Raw genomic sequence first — 17,624 nt, 5'->3', positions numbered from 1 at the left:
AAAATTTTGTTTCCTTCAGATAATTGTCGCTTTGGGACTCCAAGCAAATGATGCCAACGCTAAGGAAGAGAAATTTTCCAAACCATATCTCTTTCAAGCCCAACTACCGATGGAGTTTTATTTCTTTAAAATCACCACACCCAAACGTTATTTAGCCAATCATTTGGATAATGAATATGGATTTCCGTTGATAACCTATTCGAATGGCGATTTTAGTCGTGTTCGTCTCAACGAACATGGCATGGTCGAGGAAATTGTCATTGTTACGAAAAAGGTAAGGAATTTTGGAGAAATTGCAGATTAGATGTACTTTTGAGCGATAACATTCAATTGCAATTCGTGATCCATCGATAAGTTTAGGAATTCGTGGTATGTAGCTGAGCATAGAACTACTTTTCGGTATTTTAAGTTAATTTACGATGTAAAAAGTCATACAGATTACATAAAGTCTAGTTCCGGCTCCTCGGTTTCCGAAATCAAAGAGGTTGCAACCAGAATTGGCTGCATCCATAGAGAAGTTCGAGACAGGACATTTGAACATGTGTAAATTCTCGGGTGGTCTTAATACACATGTCGGACATGAGTTAGATATCGTACACAATAGGAATATAAGCGTTCGCACCGTCCTGACATTAGCTGCTTTAAAACTACACGTGTTTGCCTTGGCTCTTCTTTTCATCTGCTATTATGGATATATGGTGGTTCCCGAATACCATATAGATCTGTTGTTTTAGGTTTTCACATGTGTACCTTTAAATATCTTTCTACCCAGAAAAAACCAGTAAGGAAAGTAGTAAAGTCGGACTGGGCCGACTATGTGATACCCTTCCACACTTTGGGTATATTCAGCATATGTATCCTAAAGTCGAAATTATATATGGAAGCTATGCTATATCTAAACCGATTTCAAGGAAACTTATCAGAAATTAATTTATATTAACTTCAGTACGTTGTGTCAATCCGATTAGCTATGGATCATTTACTTAAAATCGGACGGAAATATATATAGAGGTGTAAGTAAATCTGAACCGATTTTCACGAAACTTTGCACACATCATTCTAGACTGAATTCAGTACGCTATCCCAAAATCGAAAAATATATGGGGACTTTGGTGAACTATTTACATATAATCGGACGAAACTATATATGGGAGCTATATCTAAATCTGAACCGATTTGCACGAAACTTTGCACACATTATTCTAGACTTATTGAAGTACGCTATGCCAAAATTCGTGCACATCGAAAGATTTGCAGGGACTTTGGTGCACCATTTACCAAAAATCGGGCGAAACTATATATGGGAGCTATATCTTAATCTGTACCGATTTCCAGGAAACTTAACACACATCATTACAGGCCTAATTCATTACGCTGTGCCAAATTTCGTGCAAATCGAATGATATATAGGGACTTTGGTGCACCATTTACCTTAAATCGGACGAAAATATATATGGGAGCTATATCTAAATCTGAACCGATTTTTTCGTCCTTGGGCCAAATAAGCGACCTATGCCAAATTTCATCCAAATCGGATCATAAATTCGACCTGTACTTTGTTCACGAAAATACATGGACGGACAGATGGACGGGCGGACAGACGGACATGCGTAAATCGACTCAGAAAGTGATTCTATGCATATTCTCAAAATGAGCCATGTGCCTATCTCGTTGCCTGTTACAAACATATGCACAAAGACATAATACCCTGTACCACAGTGTGGTGAAGGGTATAAAAAGGGGACTACCCCAAAAAGGGGGCGAATATTAATAATTTTTGGTGGGGAGATTTGTTACCATATACAACTACAAAATACCGAATTGCAACGCATTCGGTAGAAAAACGCGCTCAAGAACCCCAAAATATCGAAAATTGGGGATACCCTTATATGGGGGCTATTCGAAAAAATGGACCTATATTCATAATTTTTTGTGGAGAGATTTGGAGAAACCTATTAATAACTCAAAATACTAAATTACAGCCAATTCGGTGGAAAAACCCGCTCAAGAACAGCAAAATACCGAAAATTGGGGGGTACCGTTATATAACAGCTATGCCTAAACGTTTACCAATATATCCCATCTACGAACTTGACCTGCCTGCAGACAAAAGACAAACCTCCAAACAAAATTTCAGCACCCTATATCAATTCCTTCAGAATATAGCGTGATTACAACATAAGGACGGACTAGATCGTCTTAGAATTTTACCCTGATCAAGAATATATATACTTTATAGGTGTTGGGGTCAATTGCCAACTCTCTCAGGGATGGTCTCCAAGGGGGTTCCTCGACCAACCCGGTTACCTGCAATTATTCTGCCTTTGTCTCCTCGGGTTCTGCAACTGCTTTTTTGGCGCTTTCTTTTTACCCCTGGGGTATTATTTTGTATTTTATTAAAACCAATATTCACTTTGTAATTAATCAAGGTTTTTTATTTCAATTATTATTTAGATCAATTTTATTCTTTTTTTGCAAACTATTTTATTGCTTAACTAATGCGAACTTCATCTGTTGAATGTTTTAGCAAGAAGAAGAATATCAGTGACAAGTACGAAAAAGGAAAACGAAAACAAAAACAAAACAACTTCATTGCTGGCCCTTCGTACTTGTCGCCGTTGTGAGAGGAGATGATTATTGCCGTGGTGAATATCACAAATTCAGTGCTGCCATTGCAGCGTTTTCTTCACACGCATAAACAATAGGGTCGGGCATGAATATTTCAATGAGTTACAAACGGAATGACAAAATTAATATACTTGGCACCAAGTGATTATCATCTTTTTCTTGCATTGCAAAATTTCTTTAATGATAAAAAATTGGTATCTAGGGAGGATTGTGAAAATCGACTACTAGAGTTGTTTTTGCAAATAGAGAGCAGGACTTCTGTGAGGGAGACATTATGAAGTTATCTTTAAAATGGCAATACATCATACAACAAAACGGTTCATATTTGGGCCAAATCGGACATTCCGAAGCATGTTAAACCAGTGAGCGGAGCAGTATGATACCCTACACAACTACCACGAAAATCTAATTTTCTATGGTTCGATATTCTGAGATTGGGCAATATTTAGCGATATTTGTACCCCCTTGACCGACTAGACGTCCACAAATATTACTAATATTCAGTACAGCTCTTCTAATTACTTGTCCAGATCCCCTTCACCGTGGGTTGTGTTGTGATGTCCGGCTTTCAATTGTGGCCTATAAATCGACTCATAAAAAAAACACAAAAAATTAAGTTTTCGGATCACTTCATCCAAATATTATTATCTGATCATCAGCGAAAATTATAGGCGTTGTCCATGACCATACCTGGATCCTCAATGAAAATTTCAAAGCTACCCGCGATATATTTCCGCCCTCTAGTGTGGTAATGCGTTACTAAATAATATATGAATACGTAAGGACCTGTAAATATTTAAGTGTAACTCCCACATCCGAGTACCCACGACAATGCAATTGGTATCAATGTAAAGGTAAACCACTCCTCTTGGATATACTATCAACTTCTCGGGTCTATGTCCTTCAGAAGAAAATATATACGCCATAGACTTCAAAAGTTGTAATTTTCCACACAAAAGTCTGGGTTCATCTGACCCGCTAAATATTGACCGATCTTTATCAAATCAGGCATGCTTATTCTTAGGCCCGATCCCCTTCTCCATGTAAAATTTCACGATGTTCGGACCATAACTGCGGCCTCTGGAGCGACCAGAAAAACCGACAAAAATAAAGTTTTTGGTCCATTTCATCCCCTAAATATTAACCGATCTTTTCCAAAAACAATAGGGGTCTTCATTAGCAAGAACCCATCCTACATGCAAAATTTCGTGAAGATTGGCTCATAACTGTGGCCTGTATCGTGTTTATAAATTATAATGGACGGACGGACACACATGTCTAGATCGACTAAGCTAGTGGAGATATGATCGGTATACTTAAAGGTGGGTCTAGGATCAATATTTCGCGGCGTTACAAACTCTTGAGGCTGCACAAAGCTATAATACCCTAACAACATAGTTATGTAGGGTATAAAAATTGGTATCTAGGGAGGATTGTGAAACTCGATTACTAGAGTTTTTTTGCAAATAGAGATCAGGACTTCTGTGAGGGAGACATTATGAAGTTACCTTTAAAATGGCAATAAATCATACAACAAAACGGTTCATATTTGGCCCAAATCGGTCATTCCGAAGCATGTTAAATAATGTCCTGTAGTTCATATAAAAATACTAGTAAAATTATTTGGACCCTGACTTTTAGTATTTGATACAAAAGTCAGGATATTTAAGATACACAATCCATACTTTCCCTTTCCAGAACAAGGACTACGATTTCTTAAAATTCTTTTGTGGACGACACGAATTACTCCTCAATAATTTACGCTCACGTTGGTATTTGAAAGACATTGAAAGTTTTCTGGATTTCTTTCAAGAACCCTGGGTGGAATTGATTATGAATGATCACTTCGAAGAATTGCAAATGATAAATAAACTATTGATATCACCCACTGCTGAGCAGGTTATGAAAATGGTAAGTGAAACCTAACAAAATAAAGACTTAAACATGTTAATTTGTATTCCTTCCCCTCACAGCAGAACACCGATCGTACGACGCGCCACAAAATTATGCGCAGCATTTGTCAAGATTTGGGTATAACAAATCAATTGGAATGTGCTGCTTTGGAATTTCTAAGAAAATATCGTTGTGAGTTCTCCACAGACATAGCCTTACCTGAAGATTTTCCCAAGCCACCAACCAAAAGAATGGCGGATTTTTGAAAAACACTTATATTTTAATATCTTTTATTATGATGTTTTTTTTATAATTTTTAAATGCAGTTTTTTATAAAAAAAATGTTTCGTAATGTAATCAAATCTCTTTCCCTTTTTTTCTTTTGAAACTCTCTCATCGCTTAGGCACCTAACGAACACTGCGTCACAAATTGTTTGGCCAGTGAACATTCGGCACTCTCTGCCCAACGATTAGCTGGACAATTTTTAAAGTATTCCATATACGTGCAACCCAACAGCATTCCAGCAAATGGACTGCAACCCCTTTGCAGAATACTACGACCCATTGGCAGTTGTTTAAATGCCTGCAATTTTCTCTCCGTATTGGGTTGACATTTGCGGAACGCTTCCAACATTACATTAGCATATTCGGAATCATTTGAGAATTTCATTTGTAAATCTGTACGTATGACATTTAGATCGATACTATCAGCTTTTGTCATATATTTCGATTCAGTTAGAATACACTGGGCTAAACACTGTAAATGGGAAAATTGGAAGATTTCGATTAGGGTCATTCTTTTTCGGGAGAACGGGTTTGTTTACAAACTTACTGTAGCTGTTGCAACACTTGGCTGTGGATCTGTCGGCTGACCAGTAATGCCCATACGAAGGGCACATTTTTCTGTAACATCATCTCGACCGCCATCTTTACAGCAGGTCGCAGGATCCTGAAAAAATAAATAATTAAAAAAAATTCGCATTATTATTTTTGCTACTACTATTCAGGTAAAAAAGAAACAAATTCTCAGATCAGTATTTACGATTTCCAATGGAAAATAAATCTCAGATCATCAGAGCTAACACTTGTTTTATATAGAAAACCCTAGGGCTGAAATCTTATAGAAAACAAGCAGAATCTTTACGGACTGAAGTTTTTGGCGCATGAGGATTTTAGCAAGACAAACGCAAAAACCATTCTAGGACATGACCTGTTCAATGTCGATTTTTGCAGTCTGTCTCTCTGTTGAAATCACCATAGAGCTCGTAATATTTACATTTGTACTACTCATAGAATGTTTGGTATAGAAAATGGAATATATCGTTCCAAGATTTGGTATAGCCCTCATATAAAGGTCCCACAAATATTCCGTATTTTGGAATTTTTACCACGTTTTATTGGGTAACAAATCTCCCTGCCAAAACAAATCGATATATGAACACTTTTTAGGATAGTCCCTATATAACGGTACTTTGGGGATAGCAAAGCCGAATTTTGTATTTTTACATCGTGAGCCGTATTTATTATGTTTCATCCATTTTCAAATATATCTGTAGAAAATCTCGTATTTATTTTCACCGGAAAAAATAGACAGTTACTATATATCAAGACGTGAATCTACATCGAAAAACTTCTGTAGTTTTTTAACCTACAAGAACCCGGAATTAGCCTTTTCGTTGGGGACATTCGGTTAAAACATGAACCTATATCGAAATAGTTTTAGAAAAACCTTCAAAATATCGGAAAGCCAAATTACAGCCTATTGGGTTAGAAAACGCTTTGAAAAGGGGGGAGGTACCAAAAAATGAACGCATTTTCCTGTATATGAAATTTGTTTTAGAACACTGGAAGAAGTATTAATTTTCATAGTTTGGAACAAATTAATTATTTTCTCGTGACCACAAGCCAGCCAGTGTCGGTTTTTTTTTTTATAACCTCCAACATGAAGTGAAGTGTATATAAAATTAGCCATTCCGTTAGCAACACAACAAAATATTCACCGTAGATTCCATAAAAAATATATGTTCTTGCAAAATATAAATTCTGTGTGTTGAAATCACGAAAATTTATTTGAGATTGTCCCCGTATAACGGTGCCCTCAAATATTCGGTATTATGGAAATTTTTGAGAAGTTTTTCAACCGAATTAGTTGTAATTTGCTGTGTTTGGTTCTAATTGGGTATAAAATGCTTAATATTGGTGCACTTGGTGCACTTCAGTATTTTGGGGTTGTAGACAGCCTTTTTAGCAGATCAGCTGTAATTTAGTTTTTTTGGATTCTATATGGATCAATATTGGTTCACTTTTTAAGGAATCCCCATATAACGCTATATCTCATAATTTTGGACATTATATGGATGTTATATTTTGTATTCTCATTCAGCAGAAAATCTTCATACCAAAAATGATCAATATTGGCCGAAGTTTCCGGCTAGATCCCAGTATATATTGGCGGTATGGACATGTTTTTCCACCAAGTAGTCATTAAAAATGCCTACAACTCTTAGGTCCTCTTAGAAAAACCGCAGGTATTTCAACATACAGAACAATCATATCAACATCAATCATATTTTCACCTTCAATGCCTTAAAATCTATGATATTCTATCAAAAGACTTAAGCAACAAACTTGATCTCAAATGTTTGTGTCCTAAGTCTTTATGTCAGAATATAATTATACCCTTCACCACACTGTGGTACAGGGTATTATGTCTTTGTGCATATGTTTGTAACAGGCAAAAGGAATCGAGATAGACCCATAGTTCATTTTGAGAATATGCATAGAATCACTTTCTGAGTCGATTTACACATGTCCGTCTGTCCGTCCGTCCATGTATTTTTGTGAACAAAGTACAGGTCGCATTTATCATCCGATTTGGATGAAATTTTTCACAGTTCACTTATTTGGCTCAAGGACGAACCCTATTGAAATTGGGAAAAATCGGTTCAGATTTAGATATAACGGCCATATATACTTTCGTCCGATTTAAGGTAAATGGTGCACCAAAGTCCCTATATATCGTTCGATTTGCACGAAATTTGGCACAGCGTAATGAATTAGGCCTGGAATGATGTGTGTTAAGTTTCCTGAAAATCGGTCCAGATTTAGATATAGCTCCCATATATAGTTTCGTCCGACTTTATGTAAATGGTGCACCAAAGTCCCTATATATCTTTCGATTTGCACGAAATTTTGCACAGCTTTCTGAATTGAGTCTAGAGTAATGTCTGTCAAGTTTCGGGAAAATCGGTCCAGATTTAGATATAGCTCCCATATATATTTTCGTCCGATTTTATGTAAATGGTGCACCAAAGTCCCTATATATCTTTCGATTTGCACGAAACTTGGCATAACGTACTGAATTGAGCCTGGAGTTATGTCTACTAAATTTCTTGAAAATCGGTCCAGATTTAGATATAGCTCCCATATATATTTTCGTCCGATTTTATGTAAATGGTGCACCAAAGTCCCTATATATCTTTCGATTTGCACGAAATTTGGCATATCGTACTGAATTGAATTCGACTCAGTGGAGATAAATTAAAGTTAAATATTAAAGACCCAGACATGAACTAATAAGGAAAGTGGTAAAATCGGGCTGGGCCGACTATATGATACCCTACGCCACTTTGGGTATATCCTACATATGGGCATTCTCAATTGTCTTTTAAATTTCAATTAAAAACAATTGATTTGATACGATATTTAGCAATAAATGAACCGACTAACATCAATCCATACACATGCTTTTCTGCAACCTATGCTAAATGGGACAAATTTGTGTAAATCGATTTATAGCACACTTGATACACACTATTCGATAATATCAATCAGACACCCGTTTGAAATATATATGGAAGCTATGTCTGCATCTGCAACCATTACAAAAAAAAAAAAAAAAACAATCATTCTAGTCTCAATTGAATAGGTTGTGCAAAATTTCATATCAATCGGAGGAGTTTGGTGCACCATCGTGCAAATCGGAAGATATATAGGGACATTAGTGCACCATTTACCTTAAATCGGACGAAAATATATATGGGAGCTATAACTAAATCTGAACCGATTTTTTCCAATTTCAATATGGTTCGTCCTTGGGCCAAATAAATGAGCTGTGCCAAATTTCATCCAATTCGAATCATAAATGTGACCTGTACTTTGTTTACAATTTAACATGGACAGACAAACAATTTAACATCGACTTAGAAATTGATTCTATGCATATTCTCCAAAGGAACCATTTGTCTATCTCGTTTCCTTTTGCCTGTTACAAACATATGCACAAAGACATAATACCCTGTACCACAGTGTGGTGAAGGGTATAAAAAATGACCGTGAGAAAATCCAAAAATGAAAGGCTTATGCTAGAGTATTGCAAGGGTACTGGTAAGCATGGGGGAGGGTCAATTTGGGTGTTTCAGCTTGACAATAACCGCTAACCTGGCCAACACACTCATCAGATCTCTACTCTATAGAAAAATCTTTGGGGTATCATAGATAGCAAACTAACATAACATGACATATTCTCTTCCCACAGGTTAAGGATGCAAGGAATAGTATATTCAAGGATTAAATTTTGTTGTTTGAGGTTGATTTCTTGTGTTATATATGAACCGTTCTGTTCTATAAACTTTTTCCATCTCCCAGGAAGAATCATTATGCCATCTTTCCAAAATTGTTGAGGCTTACTTGGAAAGAGGGCATAATGAGGCTTCCTGGGAGATAGAAAAAGGTTATAGAACAGAACGGTGATACACGGTAATTTGGGGAATTAGGGCACGATTTTTAACCGAATTGGCTGTAGTTTGGTATTTTGGGTGCTCATGGTATAGCAAATAACCCTTACATAATTATTAATATTGATCCAAATTTCAGGTTCGCATCCATGTAACGTTGCTTCAATACTCGGGTATTTTGGGATTTTGGACACGTTTTCAAATTAACTTGGATGTAATTCTGTGTTTAGGTTCTCATTGAATATTACATATCCGTACCAAAAAATTTGATTAATATTGGCCCAATTTTCCGGGTATCCCCCATATAACAGTGTCCCAAGCATTCGGCATTCTAGTGATTTTGGACACGTTTTTCAACCGAATTGGCTGTAATTTGGTATTTTGTATATAGCGGTAGCCCCACTAATAGATATTTTTAGAATTTAAGTGCTTTCCCCATTCTTGGTGTCAAAAATGTAATTTAGTTTTTTGATATTGAATGTCCCTACAAAATTTCAAGTGAAAATCTCAAGAACTCTTGAATATGTAGCCGATTTATTGTGTCAGCATCAAGTGGCGGCAAGAGTAATTCTCAAAATTTAAACGCATTTTTCTCGAAGCAGTGTTTTTACGAACTATTAATCCAATCAAATTTTGACACGTTTCTCTGAGAATGTATAGCTATGAATGAATGAACTAGGATAAAGCCAATCGGTGAAGAACTTCCCTCCACCATAGTATGGAGGGTATATTAATTTTGTTTTTCCGTTTGTAACTCATCGAAATAATCATTTCCGACCCTATAAATTATATATATTCTTGATCAGCGTAAAATTCTATGACGATATAGCCATGTCCGTCTGTCTGTCTGTTGTAATCACTCTAGCGTCTCAACGAATTGAGATATCGGTCCACGTTTAGGTATAGCTCCCAAATAAGGGTACCCCCCAATTTTCGGTATTTTGAGGTTCTTCAGCGCGTTTTTCAACTGAATTCGCTGAAATTTGGTACATTGAGTTCTTATTGGGTAGTAAATCTCTCCACTAAAAATTATAAATATGGGTCATATTTTCGGGTAGCCCCCATATTAGGGTTCCCCAAATTTTGCGGGGTTTGATCGAATTTTTCGACCGAATTCGCTGAAATTCGGTACTTTGAGTACTTATTGGGTAGGAAATCTCTGTACTAAAAATAATAAATATAGGTCAATTTTTTAGGGTAGCCCCCATATAAGGGTACCCTTCCCCAATTTTCGGTATTTTAGGGTTCTTGAGCGTGGTTTTCAACCGAATTCGCTGAAATTTGCTACATTGGGTTCTTATTGGGTACCAAATTTCCCCACTAAAAATTATAAATATAGGCTCACTTTTTCTGGTAGCCCCCATATAAGGGTACCTCCCAATTTCCAGTTTTTGGGGGGCTTTGACCGAATTTTTTAACCGAATTGGCTGTAATTTAGTAATTTCAGTTATTATTGGGTAGCAAATCTCTCCACAAAAAAATATAGGTCAATTTTTTCGGGTAGCCCCCATATATGGGTACCCCCAATTTTCGATATTTTGGAGTTCTTGAGCGTGTTTTTTAACCGAATTCGCTGAAATTTGGTATTTTGTAGTCGTATATGGTAACAAATCTCCCCACCAAAAATTATTAATATTCACCCATTTTTAGGGATAGTCCCCATATAAACCCCTTTTTATATTAAAATTCTAAAGATATTGTGATAAAAGAAAACTCAAACATGTTGATAATGAAATATATCGGCAGACATTTAGGCATCTCCTCAATATAGTGATACCTTCTGAAGGAAACAATTGAGATAAACAATTAAAATATTGGGTTCAATATTGGCATATACCGGTCATTAATTAGGCATAGTCCTCATATAATGATATCCCCAAATATTCACTATTTCCTACACTATGTAATCAATATTGGCCCCCCTTTTGGCATAGCCTCATATAAATTTATAATCTAAATTACAGTAGTTTGAGGATTCTATATACTCTACCATGTGTTATCAGTAGCAGTCCACTTTTTGGATCTTACAGATTTTAAGAAAAATCCCCATTAAAAATTGCTGAGGTTTGTATTTGGTGTACATAATGGTTTACATAAATCGGTTTGTAGAATTATCGGTATATGCCCCTTTTAAGTATGTTCTCTATATTTTCATTGCATGTATCTCTCAGTATAACTATGGTGGAGGGTATCCAAAGTTCGGCCCGGCCAAACTTAACGCTTTTTCACTTGTTTAACTTAGTCTGTGGTCAAAAATAGGCGAATCTCCAAAAAAACAATTTAAAGGTCCGTCATTAAGTGTATACGAAAGTCAGACATGTACTCTCGCTAATAATTTGGAATTTCCGGATTCCGATGTTCCAGTGAGGAGTTATCATGCCCGCCATCAAAAATAAGAACTTTTCTTTATTCACTAAAAACAATAACCAAATTTTGTAAATTATTTTTCTTCCCCTTTAAATCTTCAAATATATATGTGTAAAGCTACAAAACTTAACATGCATTGGTATTGCATTGGTTTAAAATCGAGAATGGGGGAGGTCTCCTTAAGCAAAAGGGGAAAATAGCGTAAACAGATACTTTTGTGTCTTAGGTCTTTGATTAGCATAATTCTCTTTGGTGCCAAATTATTAAGAGAGGAGAGTATACAAAATACGTTTGTGTCTTAAGTCTTTTCTAATAAACAGTTTATAATACTCACCACTAATTGAGGCGGTCGTTGACAATCTATAACTGCCGCAAATGCCAACTACAAATAAAAGTAAATATTTATTTAGATTATTCTCTCTCTGACACACATTCTCTTTTTTTCGCTTTCTCTTATAATATCACAACTCACTTGATGACAATAACTGAGAAAAACCACAAAGGATATCACTTTATTTTGATGTGACAACATTTTCAAATTCATTTAAAATTTCCCTTTTTCACTTAAACACTTTTAAAGCACAAAGTCTCTGTGGAATTTAAATTGCGATTATGACAGCACAAATGTATAATTTTCTCGTTTGCGAACTCTGTATGTTTGTATGACCGTTTCACTGGGTTCCCAAATGAGTAATAATACAATAGCGTTATAGTTTTTTGAATTTATACGCAATCGGTCAAATGGAAATTTATGTGATTAGCGTTTTTTTTTCAAAAACAAATGTCGCGCACACACGCATTTGAATAGTCACCTATAACACAGAGACGAACAGGTGGAAAACGTTATAGAAATTTTGAAACTGTAGTTGAAAGCAATATACAGACCAATGCCCCATCACCAGTAGTAGTCCAGTGCTAATATATTCAAAACATTTACTTATACAATAATAATAATAACAACAATACAAACACATGTGTCAATAAATTGGGAAAAAAACTCATCTGAGTGAAAACATCAGTGACCATCATTTAATTGCTTTAGCTTTGACCGACCATTGCGCCAAAAAATGACGCATTGCCGCTTTGCAACATTACCTGCCAACCAAGCAGCCCACCAGTTAGACAGCCAACCAACCAACCATAATCATAATTATGACCATGTTAACAGTTTAGACAAACATTCACATTTTTCTCAATGACATGCAGAGTTTTAGTTTCCTAATTGCCATGACTTTTCCTCATCATCACCTGTGCATATTATGGTGGGAGATAATTGCGGAAAATCCCAAAAAATAATTATTATTAATTTTTATTATAAACTGATTAATTTAGTAGTAGTAGTACCACCAGCGATGTTCTAGACAGAATAGAGAGTCATAATATTTAATAACAATGACAATATTACTTTTACGCAGTACGGTTCGATTTGAAATCTTTTGGTGTTAAAATAATTAAAATAAACACATTGTTATATCAAAAAAAAAAAAAATCCACGCCTTCTGGACCAATAATTTCTTAAAAAAAATTATTACAAAAATCCAATCAATAATTTATTAAAAATAATCTTTAAAAAATCCACGCTTTAAGGATCAATAATTTCTAAAAAAAATATTTCAAAAATCCACGCCTTGAGGATCAATAATTTCTAAAAAAAATATTTCAAAAATCCACGCCTTAAGGATCAATAATTTCTAAAAAAAAAATATTTCAAAAATCCACGCCTTAAGGATCAATAATTTCTAAAAAAAAAAAATATTTCAGGCCTTGAGGATCAATAATTTCTAAAAAAAATATTTTAAAAATCCACGCCTTTAAGGCCTTTTGAACCTCTAGAAAATTTATTTAAAAAATCCACGCCTTCTGGAGCAATAATTCATTGAAAATATTCTTTAAAAAATCCACGCCTTCTGGAGCAATAATTCATTGAAAATATTCTTTAAAAAATCCACGCCTTCTGGAGCAATAATTCATTGAAAATATTCTTTAAAAAATCCACGCCTTCTGGAGCAATAATTCATTGAAAATATTCTTTAAAAAATCCACGCCTTCTGGAGCAATAATTCATTGAAAATATTCTTTAAAAAATCCACGCCTTCTGGAGCAATAATTCATTGAAAATATTCTTTAAAAAATCCACGCCTTCTGGAGCAATAATTCATTGAAAATATTCTTTAAAAAATCCACGCCTTCTGGAGCAATAATTCATTGAAAATATTCTTTAAAAAATCCACGCCTTCTGGAGCAATAATTCATTGAAAATATTCTTTAAAAAATCCACGCCTTCTGGAGCAATAATTCATTGAAAATATTCTTTAAAAAATCCACGCCTTCTGGAGCAATAATTCATTGAAAATATTCTTTAAAAAATCCACGCCTTCTGGAGCAATAATTCATTGAAAATATTCTTTAAAAAATCCACGCCTTCTGGAGCAATAATTCATTGAAAATATTCTTTAAAAAATCCACGCCTTCTGGAGCAATAATTCATTGAAAATATTCTTTAAAAAATCCACGCCTTCTGGAGCAATAATTCATTGAAAATATTCTTTAAAAAATCCACGCCTTCTGGAGCAATAATTCATTGAAAATATTCTTTAAAAAATCCACGCCTTCTGGAGCAATAATTCATTGAAAATATTCTTTAAAAAATCCACGCCTTCTGGAGCAATAATTCATTGAAAATATTCTTTAAAAAATCCACGCCTTCTGGAGCAATAATTCATTGAAAATATTCTTTAAAAAATCCACGCCTTCTGGAGCAATAATTCATTGAAAATATTCTTTAAAAAATCCACGCCTTCTGGAGCAATAATTCATTGAAAATATTCTTCAAAAAAATCCACGCCTTCTGGAGCAATAATTCATTGAAAATATTCTTTAAAAAATCCACGCCTTGTGGACCAATAATTCATTGAAAATATTCTCTAAAAAAGGATCAATAATTCATTGAAAATATTCTTTAAATAAAAAATCTACGTCTTAAAAAAAATCTACGTCAAAAAATTTATTAAAAAATAAGGACCATTAAAAATGTTTACAATGGGGCGATTTAAAAATCCAAATATATATTATTATTCAAAATTCTATTCCACAACAGTATTTCCTCCAATTAGAACCAATTGTATTTCCCTCCAAAAAAACCCTCTCAAAAAGCATAATAACCCTGACCCATATCTGAAAATAAATATTTTCCACTTTTTTTGTTCGCATGTAACAAATTCGCGCCAAATTAACTTTCAACCGGCCGCAACAAGTGCGTTTAGGCCACATGCTCATATAATCGTTGACCACAACAACAAAAATTATTTAATAGTCAACAAATGTCCAACCCCATGTGTATGGACATTGACAACTACCATGTCACTGAAGCAAATAATTATGAATGAAAAATCGCAGAGAAACCCCCCATCATTAATGGCTTGACGGAAAAGTCGCAACAAGTTCAAAACCCACTGAAGGTTATAGTTGCGACCACGCACACGCTAATGGTTCAGTGATGATCTTTTGTTAAACGTTGCTTGCATTTTCAGCGAAAGTTGAAAAAACTCTGGCTAACGCATGACATTGGAGCAGTACCTTTACAAAAAACACGCACACATATATATAAACTCATTCGAATTTTGTTTCAACAAATCATGCGTAAAAACTGAAACTTATGAATGATGATTTCCAAACAACAAGTGGGTATGCCGCTTGCATCTATTGGTCGGATCGACACTTTTGTATACTCTACAACATTGAAATATAATTATTTCGACCTTTTTATAATTCCAATTTATAAAATGTGGGACCCATATATTCTCCGAAGAAGTCTGTGCCTTCATATGATCTTAAATACAACATTTTAGATTTTTATTCCGACAAAAATGTTTTTTGACACTGAAAGGGTTAATACTTAATTCCTCAGAAGTAAGAATAGTATGACCTGATGATTTAATTCCTACTGGCAGAACGCTTTCTATTTTGAGTTAATTGTATGAAAACGTAAAATTGAAATCGTTTATAACGACATATCGGTTATAACGACTCATCCAAAAGTCCCCATAAATGTTCTGCCCTTGATTTGATAACGTTTATAAAGACATATAGCTTATATCGACCAATATAACCAACCAAGCGTTCGGCCTGGTCGAACTTTGGATATCCTCCACCATAGGTATACTGACAGGTACTTGAAATGAAAATATAGGGAACATATCAAAAGTGGACCTCTACCGACATTTCTACAAACCGATTATGTAAACCAAATAAAAATTTCAGCATTTGTAATGAACATTTATGTTGATACGGTAAAAATGTGCCTCATCGAAATATTGGTTCTAGACCCCATGTTTCTTGGACCAAATCCATTTCATAAAATTTGGATTTCATTCAAACATTGCACATATTATTATTTCTTCCTAACTTCGTTTAAGTCCGAAGATGGGGAATATAGGTCCAATCCTTCTGGTACCTCCCACAAAGGGGTTAGGCCTTAATAAGGGTTATAGTTTATTATCCAACCTTACGTTCTAGTTTTTTATGTCTATATCCTCCGCAGGTGAAATGATTACTACAGAGTCTTAGAACCAAATCAGATAACTATTTTAATATAAACAAGTGAAAAAGCGTTAAGTTCGGCTGGGCCGAACTTTGGATACCCTCCGCCATAGTTATACTGACATGCAATGAAAATATAGGGAAGATACCAAAAAGCCATTTTGAATGGGGATTTTTCCTAAAATCTGTAAGGTCCAAAGAGTGGACTGATACTGATAACGCATGGTAGAGTATAAAATCCTCAATTTTTGCACCCAATATTTTAATTGTTTATCTCAATTCTTTCCTTCAGGAGGTATCACTATATTGAGGAGATGCCTAAATATCTGCCGATATAATTTATTATCGTGATGTTTGAGTTTTTTATCACAACGTAACGACTACCGAACCTCAACACACGGGACAAATCAGATAACTATTTTAATATAAAAAGGGGTTATATGAGGACTACCCCTAAAACGGGGTGAATATTAATAATTTTTGGTGAAGAGATTTGTTACCATATACGACTACAAAATACCAAACCTCAAAATATCGAAAATTGGGGGTACCCTTATATGGGGACTACCCGAAAAATTTGACCTATATTCAGAATTTTTTGTGGATATATTTGCTACCCAATATGAACTCAAATTACTAAATTACAGCCAATTCGGTGAAAAAATCTGGTCAGAACTCCCCAAAAACTGGAAATTGGAAGGTTGCCTTATATGGGGGCTACAAGAAAAAGTGGACTTATATTTATAATTTTTAGTGGGGAAATATGGTACCCAATAAGAACTCAATGTACCAAATTTTTGAAACCCGTGCTCAAGAACCCTAAAATACCGAAAATTGGGGGGTACCTTATATGGGAGATACCTGAAATATTGACCTATATTTATAATTTTTAGTATAGAGATTTGCTACCCAATAGGAACTCAAAGTACCGAATTTCAGCGAATTCGGTCGAAAAATGCGATCAAACCCCCCAAAATACCGCTAAATTGGGGGTAACCTTTATATGGGGGCTATCCGAAAATATGGACCCATATTTATAATTTTAGTGGAGAAATATGCTACCCAATAAGAACTCAAGAACCTCAAAATACCGAAAATTGGGGGTACCCTTATATGGGGGCTGTGCCTAAATGTGGACCGATAAAGCCCATCTTCGAACCTGCCTGCAGACAAAAGACGACTCTATGGCGATCTAAATCAATTCGTTTAGACGCTAGAGTGATTACAACAGACAGACGGACATGTTCAGATCGTCATAGAATTTTACGTTGATCAAGAATATACATACTTTATAGGGTCGGAAATGATTATATAGATGCTTTACAAACGGAAAAACAAAACTAATATACCCTCCATATAATGGTGGAGGGTATAAAAAGGGGGGTTATATGGGGACTACCTCAAAAAGGGGGTGAATAATAAAAATTTTTGGTAGGGAGATTTGTTACCATATACGACTAC

General features: G+C 35.0%; 1 protein-coding gene across 1 annotated transcript; it reads right to left on the bottom strand.

Moving 5' to 3' along the window:
- Positions 1–4,921: 4,921 nt before the first annotated feature.
- On the bottom strand, positions 4,922–12,006 carry LOC133331734 (uncharacterized; the record flags this gene model as incomplete). The annotated part of the gene is made up of 3 exons (XM_061540110.1): positions 4,922–5,278; positions 5,354–5,470; positions 11,959–12,006. Coding segments are annotated over 3 exons (522 nt in total), but the record flags the coding sequence as incomplete, so codon positions are not given.
- Between the last annotated feature and the right edge of the window lie 5,618 nt (positions 12,007–17,624).

The sequence above is a fragment of the Musca vetustissima genome, unplaced genomic scaffold, assembly GCF_032173495.1.
Source record: "Musca vetustissima isolate MV318-11 ecotype Yass unplaced genomic scaffold, APGP_CSIRO_Mvet_v1 utg44343, whole genome shotgun sequence".
Classification (NCBI taxonomy): domain Eukaryota; kingdom Metazoa; phylum Arthropoda; class Insecta; order Diptera; family Muscidae; genus Musca; species Musca vetustissima.
This window is presented reverse-complemented; position numbering and strand designations above follow the sequence as displayed.